General features: G+C 44.5%; 1 protein-coding gene across 3 annotated transcripts in view; it reads left to right on the forward strand.

Annotated features, from left to right (window-relative positions):
* Window positions 1–22,376, forward strand: part of zzef1 (zinc finger, ZZ-type with EF hand domain 1) — a 51,214-nt gene that overhangs the window by 11,413 nt on the left and 17,425 nt on the right. For 2 of the 3 annotated variants that reach the window (XM_021624238.2, XM_021624240.2), the window contains exons 14-42: window positions 207–298; window positions 543–775; window positions 970–1,103; window positions 1,224–1,294; window positions 1,422–1,536; window positions 1,691–1,859; window positions 2,645–2,766; window positions 3,050–3,172; window positions 3,444–3,613; window positions 5,410–5,491; window positions 6,482–6,683; window positions 6,884–7,002; window positions 7,188–7,437; window positions 10,694–10,776; window positions 10,984–11,077; window positions 11,203–11,749; window positions 11,976–12,140; window positions 12,318–12,437; window positions 12,670–12,831; window positions 13,173–13,305; window positions 14,189–14,327; window positions 14,528–14,693; window positions 14,933–15,066; window positions 15,223–15,351; window positions 15,455–15,624; window positions 15,810–16,014; window positions 16,339–16,523; window positions 16,801–17,087; window positions 17,625–17,799. In XM_021624238.2, the coding sequence (XP_021479913.2) occupies window positions 207–298; window positions 543–775; window positions 970–1,103; window positions 1,224–1,294; window positions 1,422–1,536; window positions 1,691–1,859; window positions 2,645–2,766; window positions 3,050–3,172; window positions 3,444–3,613; window positions 5,410–5,491; window positions 6,482–6,683; window positions 6,884–7,002; window positions 7,188–7,437; window positions 10,694–10,776; window positions 10,984–11,077; window positions 11,203–11,749; window positions 11,976–12,140; window positions 12,318–12,437; window positions 12,670–12,831; window positions 13,173–13,305; window positions 14,189–14,327; window positions 14,528–14,693; window positions 14,933–15,066; window positions 15,223–15,351; window positions 15,455–15,624; window positions 15,810–16,014; window positions 16,339–16,523; window positions 16,801–17,087; window positions 17,625–17,799 (4,776 nt within the window). The remainder of the gene's footprint in view (window positions 1–206; window positions 299–542; window positions 776–969; window positions 1,104–1,223; window positions 1,295–1,421; window positions 1,537–1,690; window positions 1,860–2,644; window positions 2,767–3,049; window positions 3,173–3,443; window positions 3,614–5,409; window positions 5,492–6,481; window positions 6,684–6,883; window positions 7,003–7,187; window positions 7,438–10,693; window positions 10,777–10,983; window positions 11,078–11,202; window positions 11,750–11,975; window positions 12,141–12,317; window positions 12,438–12,669; window positions 12,832–13,172; window positions 13,306–14,188; window positions 14,328–14,527; window positions 14,694–14,932; window positions 15,067–15,222; window positions 15,352–15,454; window positions 15,625–15,809; window positions 16,015–16,338; window positions 16,524–16,800; window positions 17,088–17,624; window positions 17,800–22,376) is intronic. The other variant, XM_021624239.2, reaches the window with a different exon arrangement.

Here is a 22,376-nt window from a genome sequence, read left to right on the forward strand (position 1 = left end):
TGTCTTTTAAGTCCAAGCTCAAGATGGGAGACAAATGAATAAGGCCAATTAAGTGAACTGAACTTAATTTAGGTCCGTCAGTTCTCAATACAGCTGTTGTATTCGTTTTTAGCTCTCAGATTTTGAATGGTGTAGTCGAATAACTTTGCTTTGACAATGATGTTATTTGATGATCATGTTGATCTCCTCTGTATCTAACTCTGTAGGATGTGTCCCTGTTCAAGCAGAAGTTTCTACTGGATTTCAGTGGCCTCAACCTCATCCTGTTCTGGAGCTTCTATAACAAACTCCGGGAGATGTGAGTACAGAGAGACATTATACTCTAGATATGAGTCATGATTACCTATTCTGTCCATGGCCCTTCCTGTATAGATAAAGTGAACGTTTGTGTTGGTTTAATTATGGTGTGGTCATTGTGGTTCGGGATGAAGACATCTCATCACACGGTCACACATGGGACTGCTGCTTTTGTGGTCTGTGATTGGAGTATGATCGGCGTATGACATCTGTCTAACCAACCTTCTGTCGCTCTGTCTTCCCAGTGAGGGAGAGGAGGTGATGAAGAGCAGAGTGCTGGTTCTTCAGCTGCTCCAGAACTGTTTCGCCGTGCTGCCCAGCCCCAGCTCGCTGGAATTCAGGGGCCTAGAGGAGAGCAGGGGGACTGAGGATGGAGCAGTAACCTCAGCATCAGCCTCCGCATCCCCGTCCACATCCAGCAGTAGCGAGCCAGACTCTGCCAGGGCAGTGTGGGAGCTCTACACCCACCTCTGTCAAAGTAAAGGCCTTGTACATCTATTAGACACACAATGGTACCGCTGTATCAGTAGTTTCAGTGTTCCTTTTCGTAAAATGCTCTTGGAAGGCAAGGGAAAATATAAAAAATGATAAAAAAGCTACTGGAGACTAGTATAAAGAGTATTGGAAGTGGAGAAGGTTTAAAGTCGTGATTTGTGTTGTTGTGTTGAGCAGTTGTAGATGGTCCGGAGGCTGAGGGGACAGTGGACAAAGCCCTGAGGAAGGAGGCAGTGAAAGCCGTTCTGAACGGAGCGGCCATCTTCTTCCCAGACAAACAAAGCAGAAGAGACAAACTCTTCCACATGATGGTGAGTGACTGGGAAAGAGCTCCATCTGCTGCTTGACAGACCATTGGCATTGGGGGAACTTTGTGCTGTTTATGTTGTTGTTAACAGCTATACACGATATTCTCTTTTTAATTGTTTCAGAAAAACATCACAGAGGAGGATCAGCCAGAGTCTGTGAAGTTGACGTTTGAATCGCTTTGTAATTACTTCAGGTAATAATGTGTATATATACACACACACACACACACACACACACACACACACACACACACACACACACACACACACACACACAATTGGTGAATTAGAGCTCAGTTGTCTTCCCTTCCTCTGCTACAGTGACCAGGATCCCAGTGGCCTTCTCCTGCTCCCTCCTAAAGGAGCTCCTTCAGACTTTGACATCAGCCCCATCCTCAGTGTCATGGAGACCTTGCTGCTGGTGGCCACTCGGGAAGTGAGTCCTCTAGTGGAGCAAATGGCCTCAACAGTGCACCTGTTTTGGGCAGTTTCCTTGACCTCGTTCCAAACTGTAATGACAAAATGTTGTGTTAATTAAGGTAATCTCTTCTGTATGTCTCTCTCTCTCTCGCTCTCTCTCTCTCTGTCAGTGTGAGGTGATGATGGTGGATGTGAGTGGCGGGGCCAGCAGGAAGGTGCTACTGTCTCTGTTCTGGGCTCTGCAGGGCAGCCTGCTCTCCTGGTGTTACCTGCAACTCAAAGGAGGGGTTTCTGCAGCCCCCACCGCTGCAGACCTGGCCAGAGATATTCTCCTCAAATGTAAGTGTCTCACCAATATGTCTGACTTTCAATATCCCTGTGTACAGGCTCTCCTAGTTAGTTAGTTGAAGAGGAATAAATGAACAGCATGTCCTTGATTTGTTGTTACATGGGACAATGCTGTCAATGGATGCTAGAGTGGGTCATTGAATTAAAGGACTGATTAAATTTTTTTTTTTTTACCAAATCAACGTAAATAGCTTATTACAGTAGGGCCCAAACACTTTTTTTTTGCAATTGAACTTGGTTTGGGTGAAACTTATCCTAGCTGCAATAGACTTCCTCATTGCTTGTTCTGCAGTATGGGAGCCACGGATAAACATGAACAAAGGCTCCAAAGGCACCCAAATACATCCTCTTAGAAACGGCAAATGCTCCCACGTGGAAATGTAACGCTGAAGTCCACCAAAACGGAATAAAACTTTGCGGATAATTTAATGTGTGCAGCATCTAAAGACCCGCTAAGAGCTTTGCAGTTTCTAAAAAAAAATATTACAAAAAATACGTATTTGGGTATTTTTGGATGTTTATCTGTAGTTCCCATACTGCAGAACAAGCAATGAGGAAGTAAATTGCGGAAAGGTACGTTTCTCAAAACCAAGCCAATTCCTCCAAAAAAGTGTCTCTAACATGCCATTTTCTTAAACAATAGGGATTTTGGGAGGGGGAAAAAAGGTGAACCACTCCTTTAATTACACTTGGTGAGGTTGAAGGGAATCTGTATATGAATTAAATTACAGAGATCCACAGCGAATAAATAGTGTGTCTCTTCTTTCTCCCTGTAGATGTGGATCAGTTCCTGGGCAGCACTAAGACCGTGCTGGGAGACCTGCTGCAGAGATACAGTGGAGCTGAAATCACTGACAAACTCAATGGATCCATCCTGGCCATGGCCACCAGACAGATGGTACACTCTCTTTGTTTCTATCACTGTGGAACCCCCCCCCTTGCCTCTTATTACTTACTGCGTGCTATGTCACTCATTCAATAGTCAGTTCTGCAAATCTGGACATGTAGTAGTTACCCAGCAGTTTGTAAAATCCACCTATCGCATGTCTGGCCTTTATGTTCTACCTAAACTGAACGAGCTAAAAGAAGCCATCACACTGAACCAGAGAGATGCTCACGCTAACCTTCTTGTCTGTCAGATGTTAATGCTAATACCAACCCTCTGGGTCTGTCTCTGTCAGATGATCTTCTTGTTGGAGCTGTGTTTCCTGGACATCCCTCACTGTATTCTGCTCACCAGTTTCTCCTCTCTGGTTGTGCTGCTGAAAAACCTCTCCAGTGAAACGGCAGACATCTTCTCTAAGGTCAGTCAGCCTTCATACTATTGTAGAGGACTGGGACTGTTTGATGTCATGAAGAACTGTATGGTTTATGTAAAAGGAAACGAATGAACCCATATGCTGCTTTTGTCTGATTTGATTACGGTTGCAACATTCCAGCATCTGTCCCAACATGAGAGAATATGATATATCCTCCAACCAGGATTTCTGGAAAACTGCAGAATTTTAGGAAAGTTACCTCAAGTTTGCAACCCTAGATGTGATGTTAATGTGATATGTGTTGTGTCACTGCCAGGTGGACCTGGAGAGCTGCCAGCAGCCCCAGCAGCCGGTGGTCCTGAGGACCTGGAACATGGAGTCTCCTCATAACTACGAGAACAGCAGACACGAGACCACGATCTTCGCCTGCCCCGGGGCCACTTCCTTCGAGGTGGAGTTTGACGAACGCAGTGAGACAGAGAAGAGGTGAGCATAAGAGCCACACACCATTCTGTCTCTCTCTTTATCTCTGTCTTCCTGTCTCTTTTCTTCCTCTCTCTATATATATATATATATATACAGTGCCTTGCGAAAGTATTCGGCCCCCTTGAACTTTGCGACCTTTTGCCACATTTCAGGCTTCAAACATAAAGATATAAAACTATTTTTTTGTGAAGAATCAACAACAAGTGGGACACAATCATGAAGTGGAACGACATTTATTGGATATTTCAAACTTTTTTAACAAATCAAGAACTGAAAAATTGGGCGTGCAAAATTATTCAGCGCCCTTAAGTTAATACTTTGTAGCGCCACCTTTTGCTGCGATTACAGCTGTAAGTCGCTTGGGGTATGTCTCTATCAGTTTTGCACATCGAAAGACTGAACATTTTTTCCCATTCCTCCTTGCAAAACAGCTCGAGCTCAGTGAGGTTGGATGGAGAGCATTTGTGAACAGCAGTTTTCAGTTCTTTCCACAGATTCTCGATTGGATTCAGGTCTGGACTTTGACTTGGCCATTCTAACACCTGGATATGTTTATTTTTGAACCATTCCATTGTAGATTTTGCTTTATGTTTTGGATCATTGTCTTGTTGGAAGACAAATCTCCGTCCCAGTCTCAGGTCTTTTGCAGACTCCATCAGGTTTTCTTCCAGAATGGTCCTGTATTTGGCTCCATCCATCTTCCCATCAATTTTAACCATCTTCCCTGTCCCTGCTGAAGAAAAGCAGGCCCAAACCATGATGCTGCCACCACCATGTTTGACAGTGGGGATGGTGTGTGAGCTGTGTTGCTTTTACGCCAAACATAACGTTTTGCATTGTTGCCAAAAAGTTCAATTTTGGTTTCATCTGACAAGAACACCTTCTTCCACATGTTTGGTGTGTCTCCCAGGTGGCTTGTGGCAAACTTTAAACGACACTTTTTATGGATATCTTTAAGAAATGGCTTTCTTCTTGCCACTCTTCCATAAAGGCCAGATTTGTGCAATATACGACTGATTGTTGTCCTATGGACAGAGTCTCCCACCTCAGCTGTAGATCTCTGCAGTTCATCCAGAGTGATCATGGGCCTCAGCTTGTTTAAAGCTTGGGAAATCTTTTTGTATCCAAATCCGGCTTTAAACTTCTTCACAACAGTATCTCGGACCTGCCTGGTGTGTTCCTTGTTCTTCATGATGCTCTCTGCGCTTTTAACGGACCTCTGAGACTATCACAGTGCAGGTGCATTTATACGGAGACTTGATTACACACAGGTGGATTGTATTTATCACCATTAGTCATTTAGGTCAACATTGGATCATTCAGAGATCCTCACTGAACTTCTGGAGAGAGTTTGCTGCACTGAAAGTAAAGGGGCTGAATAATTTTGCACGGCCAATTTTTCAGTTTTTGATTTGTTAAAAAAGTTTGAAATATCCAATAAATGTCATTCCACTTCATGATTGTGTCCCACATGTTGTTGATTCTTCACAAAAAAATACAGTTTTATATCTTTATGTTTGAAGCCTGAAATGTGGCAAAAGGTCGCAAAGTTCAAGGGGGCCAAATACTTTCGCAAGGCACTGTATATATATATATATATATATATATATATATAATCTGTTATTTTCATTGAACATTATGCCTTATCAGACACTTATTCTTAGCATATCTGACCAACTGTTTGCCTGCATGTAATTATTTGAATTCCTCTTCATGTGACATAATATCATCAAGAGATTAAGGAAATCTCTTTACATTTCCATTACCTCATGTAGCGTTCTCTTGAATCCTGGCAGATACGACTACCTAGAGTTCACAGACGCCAGAGGAGGGAAGGTCCGCTACGACATGAAGGTCGGGACTGAGAAATGGCCAAAGGTAGGTAACCACGGCTGAGATTAGGGCAGTGGGAAGGTAGGCCCCTAAATGGCAGGTAATCCAAGTAAAAAGACCAGCAGGCGGCCAGTACTTTGCAATAAACTTTTAGTGAACAATAAACAGAAAATATTTACAAAAGAATACATATAGGAGCAGCTCAGCATTGTACATGAGGACGCTCAACTGCAGGGTGTTTCTAGAAATAGAGGCGGGGACAAGTAAATGTCACATGACAGGAAAATAAACTATATACCTAACATATATGCTACATTTTCACATTACAAGATGAAAAATAACATAGGAATATATTTGAAGGAAGAGCGTAAAGAACAGTACAGGCACTGGTGCGCAAAACACATTCTATAAAAAAGAGACTATCGCGATTATCAAAAACTCAGATAAACAAGGAAAATCCACAAGGCTATACTAGTCAGTCTAGATATACTAGAAAAATGTTTAGTTCTAGTTGTTTGTTTAGTCCGTGGGGAGCAAATGTATATTTTTGTAGAAGAAAAGGGTCAAAATCAGCACCTCTCATTCCTCTGCATTTTCTCTATTGCTCAGAACTGTAGTTTATTGACTGTGTGTTGGTGCAGGATAAAGTGGGCTGCTAGAGGGTAATTGTCATCCTTACGTCTAATAGAGCTTTTGTGTTCTGTGATCCGTGTTCTCAGTGCGCGTGTGGTCTTCCCGATGTATTAGGGCGCTGGATAGCCTTGATGACTCCTTCAGAGGAGCATTTAGTCAGGCTCTTCAGGGTGATTGGCTTGTTGGTTTTTGGATGCGGATATTGTTTTTGTGACTGTGCGTACCAGGAACAGTGTGCGCAGGTAACCACGGCTACCCGAGACATTACCGAAAGTACTAAGTGTTTACTAAGAAAACACATGGTGAATTGATAATTGGACAGTTATAACCTATGAGTTTCTTTGGCGTCTTGTCCCCTGTCTGTGGTAATGACAGTTCTCCATTGTGTTGTTTGCTCCGCAGAAGGTGACGTTTGAGGCTGGACCCCAGCTGCAGTTCCTGTTCCACTCAGACAGCAGCAACAACGAGTGGGGCTATAAGTTCACAGTGACGGCCCACGGCCTGCCTGATATCACCGTGTCCTGGATGTCAGACCTACAGCTCCTGGTGGCCCGACTCATGGGCCGCTTGGCCTCCAGAACCATGGCCCTCAAATCACCCCACGGTGAGAGGGAGGGATTTAGAGGGGTGGAAGAAGGGAAGGAGGTAGGGGGGTTAAAGGGCGATGGAGACAGAGATATTGAGAGAGAGAAAAATTTCCCCATTTCTGTTCTTTCTCCTAATTCACACTAAGGCCTGCACCCAAAAATATTACCCTCCCTAGTATATGTGGTTTTTGATCACATGTTGATATGTTGTCATCAGAGATCCGCAGTGTGAAGGAGCTTCCTGCTGGGAAGATGGCCCACGTCCTGTCCTCTCCTCTGTGGAAGCCTGTCTTCAGACACGGACTCATTGAATCTCCCCATGTCCACACAGATGAGGTATGGTGTACGAGCACTGAGTCCGTGTTTATATTTGTATATACCTCTCACTCCATAGCTGAATGCCAATGCATAAATGCAGGTCACATCATATTGTTGCAGCCACAGAATGAAATAGAAAAGTATTTGATTGTATATGTGTGGTTACTACACTTTCTAATATTCTCTCTTGCTCTGTGAATCAGGTGAAGACATGCCAGCCAGGTTGTTCTGATTGTTTCATGAGATTCTGTGACGACTTTGGTCACTGGAACCCGACAGAGGAGCCACTAGACAGCAGGACTCAGTTGATGAAAAGCCTCATGCTGGCCTGCAAGAAGCAGCCAATTAGGAACGAGATAGTTGCGGGGTGGAAGGCTGACATGGCGGTGAATGCCATCTTTGCAGCCATGATTTACCACACGCCAGCCCTCAACCAAGCTCTCAGGATCTATGGTAATTTAATAATTAGATTGAGTGATTCATTTAATTTATTTGATAATTACAAAAATGGCGCCATGTTAACCTCACCCCTATTCACTTTTTCTAAAGCAGGATGCCTTTTCACATTTTCTAAATGTCCATATAATCTTCCCCGCATTGTGCTACACAATAACCTTACGCAAAATGTGCTGTGGCATTCGAACATCTCAAAGCTGCGTTATGTTTCTTTCAATGAGAAAAGCATTTACTTTTAGTCTGTTCAACAGTATTGAGACTCTATCACAGAACTTGATTGATAGATCCATGACTCTGCGAAACGACGCAGTACCTGCAGTGAGAAACTGTCAAGGGCTTGAGGTGCTCAACATCAGCTTTTAGGCTTGTGTTAAGGCCCCCATTAATCTGAGATTGATCCATTATTTGAAGAATCTCACTCAAATGATACACAAAAGTATTGCAGGTCTGACATCCAGGACACGGTGATATCAGGCAGGCCGCGGGCCGTCACTGTGAACTTATAGCCCCACTCGTTGTTGCTGCTGTCTGAGTGGAACAGGAACTGCAGCTGGGGTCCAGCCTCAAACGTCACCTTCTGCGGAGCAAACAACACAATGGAGAACTGTCATTACCACAGACAGGGGACAAGATGACAATTCATAGGTTATAACTGTCCAATTATCAATTCACCATGTGTTTTCTTAGTAAACACCTAGTAATTTTCAACATTTTCTTTGTGACACACAGAAGAGTCCTGTCACATGGCTGAAAATACTTTCTTTGTGACACACAGAAGAGTCCTGTCACATGGCTGAAAATACTTTCTTTGTGACACACAGAAGAGTCCTGTCACATGGCTGAAAATACTTTCTTTGTGACGCACAGAAGAGTCCTGTCACATGGCTGAAAATACTTTCTTTGTGACACACAGAAGAGTCCTGTCACATGGCTGTAAATACTTTCTTTGTGACACACAGAAGAGTCCTGTCACATGGCTGAAAATACTTTCTTTGTGACACACAGAAGAGTCCTGTCACATGGCTGAAAATACTTTCTTTGTGACACACAGAAGAGTCCTGTCACATGGCTGAAAATACTTTCTTTGTGACACACAGAAGAGTCCTGTCACATGGCTGAAAATACTTTCTTTGTGACACACAGAAGAGTCCTGTCACATGGCTGAAAATACTTTCTTTGTGACACACAGAAGAGTCCTGTCACATGGCTGAAAATACTTTCTTTGTGACACACAGAAGAGTCCTGTCACATGGCTGAAAATACTTTCTTTGTGACACACAGAAGAGTCCTGTCACATGGCTGAAAATACTTTCTTTGTGACACACAGAAGAGTCCTGTCACATGGCTGAAAATACTTTCTTTGTGACGCACAGAAGAGTCCTGTCACATGGCTGAAAATACTTTCTTTGTGACACACAGAAGAGTCCTGTCACATGGCTGTAAATACTTTCTTTGTGACACACAGAAGAGTCCTGTCACATGGCTGAAAATACTTTCTTTGTGACACACAGAAGAGTCCTGTCACATGGCTGAAAATACTTTCTTTGTGACACACAGAAGAGTCCTGTCACATGGCTGAAAATACTTTCTTTGTGACACACAGAAGAGTCCTGTCACATGGCTGAAAATACTTTCTTTGTGACACACAGAAGAGTCCTGTCACATGGCTGAAAATACTTTCTTTGTGACACACAGAAGAGTCCTGTCACATGGCTGAAAATACTTTCTTTGTGACACACAGAAGAGTCCTGTCACATGGCTGAAAATACTTTCTTTGTGACACACAGAAGAGTCCTGTCACATGGCTGAAAATACTTTCTTTGTGACACACAGAAGAGTCCTGTCACATGGCTGAAAATACTTTCTTTGTGACACACAGAAGAGTCCTGTCACATGGCTGAAAATACTTTCTTTGTGACGCACAGAAGAGTCCTGTCACATGGCTGAAAATACTTTCTTTGTGACACACAGAAGAGTCCTGTCACATGGCTGAAAATACTTTCTTTGTGACGCACAGAAGAGTCCTGTCACATGGCTGAAAATACTTTCTTTGTGACACACAGAAGAGTCCTGTCACATGGCTGAAAATACTTTCTTTGTGACACACAGAAGAGTCCTGTCACATGGCTGAAAATACTTTCTTTGTGACACACAGAAGAGTCCTGTCACATGGCTGAAAATACTTTCTTTGTGACACACAGAAGAGTCCTGTCACATGGCTGAAAATACTTTCTTTGTGACACACAGAAGAGTCCTGTCACATGGCTGAAAATACTTTCTTTGTGACACACAGAAGAGTCCTGTCACATGGCTGAAAATACTTTCTTTGTGACACACAGAAGAGTCCTGTCACATGGCTGAAAATACTTTCTTTGTGACACACAGAAGAGTCCTGTCACATGGCTGAAAATACTTTCTTTGTGACACACAGAAGAGTCCTGTCACATGGCTGAAAATACTTTCTTTGTGACACACAGAAGAGTCCTGTCACATGGCTGAAAATACTTTCTTTGTGACGCTTTCAGATCGCAGAAATCCCCTCAGAGCAGTTCTGTTGCTGGATCTGGAACGGTTGGAATGATATCACTATTGTGGACTTTACATTTAAGTGACTTGAGGTTCCTACACCTAATGACTAACAAGGTCTCTCAGATTACAGAGAACAGATTCTTTGGGCTGCAAAGGTTAGAGACCCTAACGTTGGAAAGTAATCCAATTATAAACATGGGAAGATTCTGCATTCGTCCATCTCACCTCCCTGAAGAACAGCCAGGGGACAGAGTCATGTCCACGTCATCTTTTGGCTTAACAGGGAGGTGGAGATGACGTGCAAAAATTAAAATGGTGGGCCTTCCGAGTGGCACAGCGGTCTAAGGCGTCACTACAGACCCGGGTTCGATCCTGGGCTGTGTTGCAGACGGACGCGACATTTAGAGTTTTCTTTCTTCTCGACTAAGTTCCTTCCTCCTACATAACTATCTTTATTACAAGAGGAGTATTCAATATTTACAGACTTGGGGTGAAAAACGTATTTATTATTATTATCATTTATTTTTTTACATTTTGTTCTGTGCTATGCTCTTATACGGATGTTTAGAAAGCGGGATAGGCGTACTGGTGGCCAGTGAGAATAGGACGCTAATCCCTATCATGGTTGTTATGTGCTCAGCGCTGTTGTTGATATCCACTGTTTTAACTAGATCCCCCCCCCCCCCCCCCCCCCCCCCCCCCCCCGCTTCCCCTTCTGTACTAGTAGCCAGCCAGGGTGGTCAGGCGAGTCTGAGTGAAGACTTTGTGCAGGTTTTCTCACTGGCTGAGAGCATCAAAACATGGATGGTGAGTTGTCTTTTGAGTGAATCATTAAACTCAAATGATCCCTTTGATTGGTTCATTGGCTATACAATTTAATACGGCAATTTAATTATATTTCAATGGGAAATGAACCTATAAACTGCATATACACACAGCCACACAGAAGACAAATAACACACAATCAGAGGCCCCTATCAGTGGTGTGAGTGTGTTGTGTTCTGTTGTTTTCAGTTGGAGATGAAGCAGCGGTATCTGGTGGGCAAAATGAATGTCTCTGAGGAGGAGAAGGAGGAGGGCCACTGTGAAGTAACCATGGATGGTCTCGGTGAGCACTACAACCCTTCTGATTTGTATTTTAAACGTACTGATTCAAATATCTTAACTAGAATCATGCATATTTATGGACAAATGCTTCAAATCTCTCCCTCCTGCCACTTCCTTCTCCTCTAGCTGAGATGGTCCTTGGGAAGGCCAATCTTTTGTTGAGATTCCCCCCCAGTGGTGCTTCTTCTCGCTTGGACACCGACTTCTCCAGGGTAGCAGAGGGCAGCGCTGTCCTCCTCCGCTCCACCTCCATATCAGAGGGGGACTTCCAGCCGAGCACCTCGTTGGGAACCCAGTCCTCCCAGGCAGCAGGCTCTGAGGTGGGGGGATGTGAGGCAAGGTCTGGAGCTGTGGGCCCAGTGCCTGGACCAGGCTGCCCTCATTCTTTCAGGGTCCATCCCCAAGGTTCGACAGCTTCTGACCCAGGGCCGGGCCCATCCAGCCAGGGCCTCCTGGGATCCACAGAGAGCCTGTCTTACCAGCCAGGGGCAGCAGAGCCTGCCTCCCCCTCCACCTTCCCCCGGAAGGCTCCCTCCTTCAGCCGGGGACGCCTCCGCCTCCTCTCCTTGCGCTCCGTGGAAGAGCCTCGCTCTGTCCCCTCTATCAAGGAACGCTACCCTCTCCTCAAACACATCATCAACTTCATGAAGGACCAGACACTGACTACTGTCAGGTATGTGTCATTGTCATCCACACACTGGGCACTGGAAGGCTTAATTGTTTGGCTTTGTTGATTAGGAAGCAGTGATTTCCTTTTACTCATTTATAGATGTGTTATTATATTCTCGTTCTTAAACTACTAGATTTAACAGACTTGCTCTCTAGAGCCAATGTTGTGATTTATGTTTTGCTAAGCCTTTTGTTTTTGTGTGCGTATTTATATTTATCTACCTGTGCAGTGTCCGGCAGACGCTGTCCTTGAACAAGGCCCAGGCTCAGAGTGTGTGTAAGGTACTGGAGACGGTGCAGCAGTGTTTACTGTCCCTGGGGAAACCACACCTCTTCCAGGCCCCCTGCATTCTGTTCCTACAGGAACTGCTGGCCTGCCAGAAAGACTTCACCAGGTCCGTCTGACCCTATCAAGACTGATTTTATCATGTGTAATGTAGCTGTCATAAAGGCTTCATGATTGCATGCATAACGGTCTGATTGAGATCCACTGTTTTGTATTGATATAATGATCTATTCCCACCTTATTTTCCTGTTAAGACACTCATTCAGGGTTTGTTTTCCCTGGGCAGTTATTTCTCCCAGTTGTCTGGAAGTGGGCAGGAGCTGAGAGAGAAGGTGAGGAGGTCCTACCATCGACTAGTCCTCATGCTGGTGGAGGCAGTACAAGGCTTCAGCAGTCTCAACGAGAAGTATGTATTCATTAATCCCTGTTCAGTTGAAAATCTGCTGCATAGAGAGACATAACGTGTCAAAAGCCTGTGTTATAAGAGTTATACTGGTCGGCTGTATTGCTGTGCCAGTTATTACACAGCGTTTGTGAGTATAGAGAAAGTAAGTGAAACCCATTCTGCTCTCTCCTCCCGTCTCCCATTAAATGTGCTGATTGATAACTCATTTGTGTTCTTCCCTTCCCCTCCCCAGGGTCCTGCTGCCTGCCCTTTCCTGTGTTCAGACATGCCTGCTGCATCTCCTGGACATGAGCTGGGAGGTGCAGGACCTCCCCCTGTTCCTCCAGATCAAACTACCTGACCTCCTCCTCACCATGTCCCAGGAGAACATCAGCGTGCACGACATTGCCATCAGGTACTGTCTGAGGAGAGCAAGAGGAATGGTGCCAACTAGTGGTGTGGAGTGGTGGCGCTGTTTACTAGCATTTCACCAAGGGTTCAACTACTCTTATCTTCATAATATATGCCACATAACGTACATTGTTTTGCATTAGACACAACCGCCTTCTTCATGCGCTACAAGACTTGAGTGTTGTGGCCTGTAAAAAAGATCTACTATCAGTTTTTATTTGAAGACCATGCTCCGCTAGATATTAGCCAGACAAAAAGGGTAGGATATCACCTGAAGGTAACATGTTACCTAAATGTGAGAAAATGGCCGCCTTATCTTCCACCCTGTCTGATTTTTGTCCCCAGTCAGTGGACGGAGGAGGACGAGATAGCAGACTACAAGAAGAACCGGGACTGGATGGACGAGTGTGTGGACGGGATGTTTGAGAAGTGGTATGACAAGATTGACGAGGAGGGTTCCATGGAGGACAGGAGAAAGGTAGAGTGGACTCGGACCTATTCATCCCTAATACTCAATCCCTAGTCCCTACCCCCTCGGCACCCGTGTAGATCTGAGAGTATCGGATAACGTCACTTTTTGACCGCTCCGCTTTTTGATTTGAACAAAACTTTTGATACGTATTTGGCAATGGTAGATGTGGTCAGAAAGAGACTTTCTGGAGCTCAATGCCAAAACATTTCAAAGATAAATGGTTGAGTTAGATATATAATACACGGTTGTCAAACAGGGTGGGTGTCATGTGTGATAAATAAGATGCATGACTAACGAAAATACAGACCGGTCAATTCAATTCCACTAAATTATGCAAATGTGCCTATTGACGGATAAGCATGACTGGTCAAATTGAACTGTTAACATCCCTACTGCGTGGTCATGTGCTTAGTTCCTTATTTGAGTCAAATAAAAACAGACAACACCTTCTGCCATAACCTTGATAGTCGGTATTTTAAGGCGGCAGCTGATCCACAAAAACATCTGGGATCTCTGCAGTATGAATAATTCCTTGGCAAACATTTACTCATAGTCTTCTTCTGAAAACCATCTCCTAATCTCTGATATATTATGTGGTCACTTGTAAAATAGCAAGGGAAAGTTGCCATGTGAAGAATACGTAGCTGGTGTTACACATTTATCCTGAACAGGGTTCTTTCAGGACCCCAGAGAAAAAGAATGGCCATGATGAGGAAGTTAGGAATTTAACAAAAATGTCAATTCTAATTACAATTTTGTCATTGAAATGCATTGAGGACAATTTGAATTAGAATTTCAGCTTACCGCTTGAATTGAAATGGAATTGACCCCAACCATGTCCATGATATTGTCCAAAAGCTTGAGGTAATTACCCCCTCCCTGTCCTCAGATGCACATGTTCATAGCTCGTTATTGCGACCTGCTCAACGTGGTGATCTCCTGTGATGGCTGCGAGAGGATGGCCCCCTGGCACCGGTACCGCTGTCTGCAGTGTATGGACATGGACCTGTGCAAGACCTGCTTCCTCAGTGAGTACACACACACTCCCATTGCGCACACACACACACACACACACACACACACACACACACACACACACACACACACACACACACACCCTACCTGTGTAGAGCTGGACCTGAAGTGTCTTGTTTAAGCTTCAACGTGAGAATGTAAAACAGTTGCATCTTTCCTCAAAACTACCTGAACCGTCTCTGTGTGTATCTAGGTGGTGCCAAACCCGAGGGTCACGAGGACGACCATGAGATGGTGAACATGGAGTATGCGTGTGACCACTGCCAGGGCCTCATTGTGGGCAGCAGGATCAACTGTAATGTCTGTGAAGACTTTGACCTCTGCTTCGGCTGCTACAATGCCAAGAAATACCCCGACAGGTAACATACTAACACATTTTTGTTTCGGAAACACTTTAGGCATAACGCTAAAAGCATGTATGAGGCTTTGTCTTTTAATGAGGCTTATTATATGTTACGTCTCTATCTAATCGATCTAAAACCTGCTAAAGCTGATACGTCTTCCTCAGTAGAATTGACTGCGGCGGTAATGCACAGGTACTGCAGCAGCCTACCGTCTCTCACCCTGTCTCTCGGTTTTCCTTCATGTCGTCCTCCAGTCACCTCCCGACCCATCGGATCACCGTCTGTCCCATGGTGACCATCAGGATCAGTGACCGCCACCGTCTCATCCAGCCCTACATCCACAACTACTCCTGGCTGCTGTTTGCTGCCTTGGCCCTGTACACCTCAGGTAAACGTGCTCAACTCTTATCCTCTGGCATAAAAATGAAAGGGAGCTTCAAGTCAATAGTCTGTCACATAACAATGACGAAACGGGAGCAGCACTCAACTTGATGGAGTTGTAATTGTCATTGAAAAGTATTTGTTTCTTTTCTTTACACCTCAGACCTGAGCAGCGAGAGACAGCAGGAGGGGGAGCCTCTGGGGCCAGACACCCTGACCCAGGCCTCCGCCCTGCAGACACGCTGCTCACAGCTCATTACCGAGTGCCTGCTCAAGGGACAGACTGGCAAAGGTAGGCCTGTATATCTTGTAGTGATGGGGAGGGAAATTATACAGTTACATATTGCAACTTGTTAGGGTTTCTATTGAATCATTCCATCCCTGTGTGTGTGCAGGTCTGCGGTCCTCTGCCCTGCTGTCCCTGCTGGCCTCTAATGAGTCAGAGAGTGAGCTGTGTCCTGATTCACCCTCCCAGGAGCTCAGCATCAACACCACCACAGAAGACACATCCTCTCTGCCTGGCTCCACCACTGCTATCTGCTCACCACTGCCCTCTAGGGACAAGGTGAGTTACTAGACCCTGGCCTGGAGCCAGGCCTCGGCTTCCATATTGTGTCCCTACTCCTTGTAAAATGTCTGTTTTTACCGATGTGATTCTGCTTCAGAATCCATTTCCCCCTGCAGCTGTTCACTTCTACTGCTCCAATACACCACCACACACTGACGATCCTTCTTCTGTTTGTCCATCAGAGTAAAGCCCAGGGGAAGGAGAAAGGGAAGGAGAAGGAGGTGCAGTCTCCCCCTGCTGCCCTGGAGGTGTGCTCCACATCAGAGGGAGAAGGAGGACAGGAGAAGGGGAAGAAGAAGCTGGTGAAACAGGACACCCTAGACTCGTCCAGCCTCAGCCAGACCCCGTCTCTGTCCAGCGAGGGAACACTCTCTCCCGTGGTCAGAGGTGACCAGCCTTGTGCTTTTCTAATCAACCCCCCCCCCCGCCCCATGGGGAATTTAGTAGTCGCTTTGAATCCAATTCAAATGAATGTGTGTCAGACCATTGTTAGCTTTCATCACCAATTGGTGAAATGGTACAAGAATGTTGTGGATATCTTATAGCTGAATTGAATGTTGGTTAAGTCATCCTGTCCATCGACCTGTTTGAATGAGTGTGTCAGTCGGTATCACAGCATTCACCCATCCATCTTTGTCCATGACTGCTGCGCCTAATCTAGTCTGGAGATGAAGCTAAGTTAACCTTTGCCTGTTTCCCTGTATCCCCCAGCTCCAGAGTCGGTCTCAGAGACCATCACCTCTCCAACGCCTGAGGACATAGAAGAGATGAGAGAGATGATGAAGGAGAGGGATGAGAAGATGGCCAAGGTGCCCATCCAGGAGCATGTGTTTGCAGAGTGCTCCAGAGAGAGGATCCTGGGGCTGCTAGCTGCCATGCTGCCTCCAGCCAAACCGGTAAGATGGTTGTACCACAAGATAGCAGCAGAAGCTAGGAAGTCCATACTGAGTCTATGAAGTGCCTTCAGTTGTATTGTTCTGAATAGCCAAGGGGGCTCAGAGCCAATACACCGTTCTTTAAGTTCAAGCGGTCACTTAAGTTGCCCTTTGTAACTACACAGTAATAACTAACAACGGTTACTATGCAAGGCAATATTGTTACTACAGTTATTACTGTGTAGTTACCGCTGTAACTATTTATCCTCTGACCTCTTGCATTTCCCCCCTCCCCCAGGGCTCCACCCTTGCTCTGTCCAGCCTGAGCCCCATCCTGCCCCAGCTCTTCAGGGTGGTCATCTCCAATGCCGGGTGTCTGAACGAGACCTACCACCTGACCCTTGGTCTCCTGGGGCAGCTGCTGTTGAGGATACCACCCCTGGAGGCGGACGTGGCCGTCAGAGAGGCCCTAGCCGATAAGTACGAGCTGCTCACCCCTGGAGAGGGGGCTGCCTCCGGGGCTGACACACAGGGCTGGAAGACCACACAGCTACTTTTCAGCCTGGGGGCTGTTTGTCTGGACAGGTAAACAATGGCACCATAGACATGCACCACAGTGAACCGGAGAGTGGAACAGGACATCCAGTAGATCTAGATGTGCATTCAACTAGGGAAATAGTTTGCAAATGTTAGCTAATGTTGGCTAACATTTGTTTTGTGTTACCCGCCAACATTCGCTAATGTTAGCAAACAATATAGAAGGTAGTGTGTGGCGAATGTAAATAATCAGGTGGCCATGTAGGCTGTCTGTTACATGTACTGGAATGGCAAGGTCCTAGAATATTGCCACAAAGCAAATCCTTACAAAAGGGAGTTATTTTGCAGCTCACAGTAACATTTTTGATTGTTAATTAAAATAGTTCAACTGAAATTTTCCTAGGTTTGCCGCAGATTTGACTGTATTGCTTGACAATTATTCTAACACCACTGTTGTAAAGACATCTCTTCTCCCGCTCTCTTCTTTGTTGTCATATAGGACGCATCTAAATCTGAAGAGGTTGCTTGACAGTCATTGTTATGATGAAGTCACTAGATATATTTTCTCTCTCTTTTGAAATGTAGTCGTATAGGTCTGGACTGGGCGTGTTCGGTGGCTGATATCCTGCGGAGCCTGAACGCCTGTCCCCAGTGGAGTGTTGTCATAGCAGCCTTCACTGACCACTGTGTCCGGCAACTACCACAAACGCTCAAACGCACCAACCTCTTCACCCTGCTGGTGCTAGTCGGCTTCCCTGAGGTACTGACTAATTCAGCTACTATTTTTATGGAATATGTTAGGTAGTTTAGACAGCACACTACAGCTCGCTATCGCATCCACATTCCATTCCCACAGGGGGAAGCAACAACCTTGTCCAGATGCTGAGCCTGGTTGATAAGCACATCGGGTGCTGCCAATTAGGGTGATCATCTGTCAGTGTCCCAGCTTGCAAGCCATGAGGCTGCTGGGTTTGTTTGTTGGCTGTGAGGCCTTTTATTCAATTTTATTAGCCTGTTTTGTAGTTTTCCTGTTTGCGTATATTTGTTTCCGTCACCATCTGACCATAATAATCTGCTTGGGCTCGCAGACTCAAAAGAGTCAAGACAAAGCTGGCCCTGGACCTAAGGTAAGGTTGCTGTCTCCCTGGGCACATGTGCATCCAACACGGTCCTCAAACGTTGATTTCTCACATGAATTCAAAAATGTATTCAGGTTACAGACCAGTTAACTAGGCCTAAGACTCCTGGACATAACAAGTGCAACAATATTAGCAGGCTAGTCAATCAGTGTTGTAAGACTTTTTGGATGACATAGGCCAAAACAAACTGCAAATGCGTCCAATGAGTTTGTAGTCACAAGCTTGATGTAGTAATTATGTGAAAGGAATATGAATACAATACAGGGTGTAATCATTAGTCCAACAGTTTCTATCTATCTACAGTGAGGGAAAAGAGTATTTGATCCCCTGCTGATTTTGTACGTTTGCCCACTGACAAAGAAATTATCAGTCTATAATTTTAATGGTAGGTTTATTTGAACAGTGAGAGACAGAATAACAACAAAATAATCCAGAAAAATGCATGTCAAAAATGTTATAAATTGATTTGCATTTTAATGAGGGAAATAAGTATTTGACCCCTCTGCAAAACATGACTTAGTACTTGGTGGCAAAACCTTTGTTGGCAATCCCAGAGGTCAGACGTTTCTTGTAGTTGGCCACCAGGTTTGCAGTAGATCTTCTCCAAGTCATTAAGATTTCGAGGCTGACGGTTGGCAACTCGAACCTTCAGCTACCTCCACAGATTTTCTATGGGATTAAGGTCTGGAGACTGGCTAGGCCACTCCAAGACCTTAATGTGCTTCTTCTTGAGCCACTCCTTTGTTGCCTTGGCCATGTGTTTTGGGTCATTGTCATGCTGGAATACCCATCCACGAACCATTTTCAAATCCCTGCCTGAGGGAAGGAGGTTCTCACTCAAGATTTGATGGTACATGCCACAGTCCATCGTCCCTTTGATGCAGTGATGTTGTCCTGTCGCCTTAGCATAAAAACACCCCCAAAGCATAATATTTCCACCTCCATGTTTGACGGTGGTGATGGTGTTCTTGGGGTCATAGGCAACATTCCTCCTCCTCCAAACACAGCAAGTTGAGTTGATGCCAAAGAGCTCCATTTTGGTCTCATCTGACCACAACACTTTCACCCAGTTGTCCTCTGAATCATTCAGATGTTAATTGGCAAACTTCAGACGGGCATGTACATGTGCTTTCTTGAGCAGGGGGACTTTGCGGGCGCTGCAGGATTTCAGTCCTTCACGGCATATTGTGTTACCAATTGTTTTCTTGGTGACTGTGGTCCCAGCTGCCTTGAGATCATTGACAAGATCCTCCCGTGTAGTTCTGGGCTGAATCCTCACCGTTCTCATGATCATTGCAACTCCACGATGTGAGATCTTGCATGGAGCCCCAGGCAGAGGGAGATTGACAGTTCTTTTGTGTTTCTTCCATTTGCAAGTAATCGCACCAACTGTTGTCACCTTCTCACCAAGCTGCTTTGTGATGGTCTTGTAGCTCATTCCAGCCTTGTGTAGGTCTACAATCTTGTCCCTGACATCCTTGGAGAGCTCTTTGGTCTTGGCCATGTTGGAGAGTTTGGAATCTGATTGATTGATTGCTTCTGTGGACAAGTGTCTTTTGTACAGGTAACAAGCTGAGATTAGGACCACTCCCTTTAAAGTGTGTGCTCCTAATCTTAGCTCGTTACCTGTATAAAAGACACCTGGGAGCCAGAAATCTTTCTGATTGAGAGGGGGTCAAATACTTATTTCCCTCATTAAAATGCAAATGAATTTATAACATTTTTGACGTGCGTTTTTCTATTCTGTCTCTCACTGTTCAAATAAACCTACCATTAAAATTATAGATTGATAATTTCTTTGTCAGTGGGCAAATGTACAAATTCAGCAGGGGAATCAAATACTTTTTTCCCTCAATGTATCTAACATGAGTTTCTATTGGACAAATTCAGGTATGTTTATCCCCGTTTTGTTCTGTTTGCTTCTATTTAAGAAACGTTTTTCAACAGAATCACCTGTATGTATACACCCCTGATCACATTCAAACACAGTTTACTTTCATAGCAGCCACATACAAACAGCATGATCCCTTTGACTGTTGTATAATTCCTTCTCGCATCTATGCGCTCTTCTCCTCTCACCTTTTCCCTTCACTTGTGGACAGTGCACAACACATCAGCTGCCTGTGACCAGGCGCAAAACCTTTCCAAGCCAAACCTTTATCATAATCGCTACACACAGCCTACATCGTGGTCACCCTATTACAGTCATAGTCAACACATCTACTTGAACTAACGCGTTAGCAAACCCGCTACAATCATGCAGTACAGTGTACAGTCAGCAGCAATAAATTAATAAAACCAAACCAAAACCAAGCTTACCTTGACTTGGAAGCGTTCCAGTGTTGGATAGCCATAGCCAGCTAGTTAACATAGCATCCCTCTCTGTTTGAGTTGAGTGTTTGAGTAGGCTGAACTAGCTCGCTGCATTCGCTAGATAAGTAAGTGAAATTGTGAAAAATACAACAAAATACAGCTAACTCTATTGCTTCTCCTTCATTTTTGAAGAATTTAATTTGTTAAAAACTGTTCAACTATCTTTCAACTACTCACTACACTGTAGTGCTAGCTAGCTGTAGCTTATGCTTTCAGTACTAGATGAATTCTCTGATCCTTTGATTAGATGTACAACATGTCAGTTCATGCTGCAAGAACTCTTAATAGGTTGGAGGACGTCCTCCGGAAATTGTCATAATTACTGTGTAAGTCTATAGAAGGGGGTGAAAATCACGAGCCTCCTAGGTTTTGTATTTAAGTCAATGTACCCAGAGGAGGACGGAAACTAGCTGTCCTCCGGCTACATAATGATGCTACCCTACAGAGTGCTGTTGAAGCTACTGTTGACCTTCATTGCAAACAGTGTGTTTGAATCAATTATTTGGTCGCTTAAATACAACTAATATATATATATATATATATCTAAAAAGGATAACTTTTTTTATGTATCACTATTTTCATTTTTATGAAATCCACTGGAGATGATGGTCCTCCCCTTCCTCCTGAGGGGCATCCAATGATATATACCTATATACTATTGACAATTTACAGGAACTCAATCTAAAATCTAATTTTATTCCTTGCATGCTTTGTAAACAACAGGTGTAGACTAACAGTGAAATTCTTACTTACTGGCCCATCCCAACAATGCAGAGAGAAAGAGAAAAGTAATAACACGTAATAATAAATACACAATGAGTAACGATAACTTTGCTATATACACGGGGTACCAGTACCGAGTCTATGTGCAGGGGTACAATGTAATTTAATTAGATATGTACATATAACTAGAAATAGAGTGATTAGGCAACAGGATTGATAATAAACAGTAGCAGCAGCAAACCATGTATTCGGGAAGTATTCAGACCACTTGACTTTTCCCACATTCAGTTACGTTACAGCATTATTCTAAAATGGATTAAATAAAAACAAATCCTCATCAATCTACACACAATACCCCATATTGACAAAGTGATAACAGATTTTAGATTTTTTTTGCAAATTTCTTAAAAATAAAAAAGGGGTGGGACTATTTAATCCTTTTTAGAATAAGGCTGTAACGTAACAAAATGTGGAAAAACTCAAGGGGTCTGAATACTTTCCAAATACACTGTATGTGATGAGTCAAAAGTTAGTCTGGGTAAACTTGAACTATTTAGCAGACGTATTGCTTGGGGGTAGAAGCTGTTCAGGGTCCTGTTGGTTCCAGTGCATTGGTACTGCTTGGTGTGTGGTGTCAGAGAGAACAGTCTATGACTTGGGTGGATGGAGTCTTTGACAGTTTTTAGGGCATTCTTCTCGAGGTCCTGAATGGCAGGGAGCTCGGCCCCGGTGATGTACTGGGCCGTATGCAATACCCTCTGTAGTGCCTTTGCTGTCAGATGCCAAGCAGTTTCCATACCAATCGGTGAGGCAGCCAGTCAAGATGCTCTCAAATGGTGAAGCTGTAGAACTTTTTATGGATCTGAGGGCCCGTGCCAAATCTTTTCAGCCCCCTGAGGGAGAAGAAGCGTGCCCTCTTCACGACTGGGTTGGTTTGTGTGGACCATGATACAATCTATCTTTAGTGATGTTGACACCGAGGAACTTGAAGCTCCCGACTCGTGCTCGGATCTCTGTTTCCTGTAGTCCACGATCACCGCGATTGTCTGGCTGACATTGAGGGAGAGATTGTTGTCCTGGCACCATACTGCTAGGTCTCTGA

Source organism: Oncorhynchus mykiss, chromosome 12 (assembly GCF_013265735.2).
Source record: "Oncorhynchus mykiss isolate Arlee chromosome 12, USDA_OmykA_1.1, whole genome shotgun sequence".
NCBI lineage: Eukaryota > Metazoa > Chordata > Actinopteri > Salmoniformes > Salmonidae > Oncorhynchus > Oncorhynchus mykiss.